The sequence below is a fragment of the Pterocles gutturalis genome, unplaced genomic scaffold (assembly GCF_000699245.1).
Source record: "Pterocles gutturalis isolate BGI_N339 unplaced genomic scaffold, ASM69924v1 scaffold27745, whole genome shotgun sequence".
Taxonomy (NCBI): domain Eukaryota; kingdom Metazoa; phylum Chordata; class Aves; order Pterocliformes; family Pteroclidae; genus Pterocles; species Pterocles gutturalis.
The window spans coordinates 105230-106839 of record NW_010141725.1 but is presented as its reverse complement, the minus strand read 5'-3'; the positions used below and the strand labels follow the sequence as shown (position 1 = coordinate 106839).

At 45.4% G+C, this 1610-nt stretch overlaps 1 protein-coding gene across 1 annotated transcript; it reads left to right on the top strand.

The window, feature by feature from the left end:
• Nucleotides 1-5: 5 nt before the first annotated feature.
• On the top strand, nucleotides 6-1280 carry GPR21 (G protein-coupled receptor 21). The gene has a single exon (XM_010084132.1). The coding sequence runs from the start codon at nucleotides 6-8 to the stop codon at nucleotides 702-704; it is 699 nt and encodes a 232-aa protein (XP_010082434.1). The 3' UTR covers nucleotides 705-1280.
• The last annotated feature ends 330 nt before the right edge of the window (nucleotides 1281-1610 follow it).

Here is a 1610-nt window from a genome sequence, read left to right as displayed (position 1 = left end):
TCTCCATGGCCTCTTTGGCCTGCATTAGCATTGACAGATACATCGCCATCACAAAGCCACTGACCTACAACACGCTGGTTACCCCATGGAGACTTCGGATCTGCATCCTGATCATCTGGCTGTACTCCTGCCTCGTCTTCTTACCCTCCTTTCACTGGGGAAAGCCTGGATATCACGGGGATGTGTTTCAGTGGTGTGCCAATTCCTGGAACACCGATCCCTATTTTACCCTCTTCATTGTGGTGATGCTCTATGCCCCGGCTGCTTTCATCGTCTGCTTCACTTACTTCAACATCTTCCGCATCTGCCAGCAGCACACCAAGGAGATCAACGAGAGGCGAGTGCGCTTCAGCTCGCAGGATGGGGAGGCTGGGGAGGCACAGCCCTGCCCAGACAAGCGCTATGCCATGGTTCTTTTCCGCATCACCAGTGTCTTCTACATCCTCTGGTTGCCCTACATAATCTATTTTCTGCTGGAGAGCTCCGATGTCTATAGTAACCGCGTTGCGTCCTTCTTGACCACTTGGCTTGCCATTAGCAACAGTTTCTGCAACTGTGTCATTTACAGTCTCTCCAACAGTGTCTTTCAGAAGGGGCTTAAGCGTCTCTCAGGGGCTATTTGTGCCTCTTGCGCTAGACAGAGGGTAGCTAAGGACTCCTCTACCTCCAGGAGCAAAAGATCTTCCAATGGATGTCATGTCTGAGACGCCTGTCAGCTGGACTGGGAAGTGCAGGGACAATGCTGTGAATTGCAAAAATAAGTTAAATACGATTTTAAGATGTCCAGATTTGCAAAAAGGTTTCTGAGAAATGCTGCTGACATAGAAGAATCAGGAGCACATATCATTGTGGTTTCACTTTAAAAAAATCATTGCTGTGGAGGAGGCTGTGGAGTTTCACCTCCATATTAATTTTTAAGAATAAAGCTGTATCTTGACACTTACCTCTCCAGCTGGTGTGACTGAATGGAGTGGGTGTCTGAGAGCTTCGGCAAAATGTAGTCTTTCTTACAGCTTTACGAGGTTCTTTCGAGATTCGTGCTTCACATGTAAATGGTAGATCTGAAGTGGAAATGTCACAGTATATGGTATATTACAGGGATTTTTTAAATATATGCCAAAGTATATTGACACAGTGTTCCAGCACCGTAACAAAAGGGGCCAAACAATTTGTTTTTCAGTGCTACCTAGGCAGGACTTGTAGAACAGTCGTGAGCAATGTGAACGTTTTAGTGTGAACTGAGCGTCTCGCTGAGCCGTGAGTGCAGCGATGTGATCTGAACAGTCGTGTGCTTAGGACTGATCTGGCTTCCGTGCCCCGTCTCTGGCGGGATGGATGTGTGCGATCAGAGTACGGCATCTGCGTTCTCCTGTTTGTTGTGAAGTAAGAAGAAAAACTTGGATCAGACCAAATTTAGCAGTTAAATAAAATGTGTTTTGATAAGCTCAGAGAAAATACATGTTACTTTATGATAACCAGAGTTGTGGCAGCCACTCAAGGATGATGCCAACATGTGAAAATTATTCTCAAAACAGCAGAGAAATGGCACGGTTTTGTATGTGGAAATTTTCTCAAGAACAACTTTAAAAATAACATGTCCTTTTTTTTTT

Bases quoted from the DNA above. Each gene is read 5' to 3' on its own strand.
- GPR21 (XM_010084132.1), top strand. From the start codon at position 6: ATGGCCTCTTTGGCCTGCATTAGCATTGACAGATACATCGCCATCACA.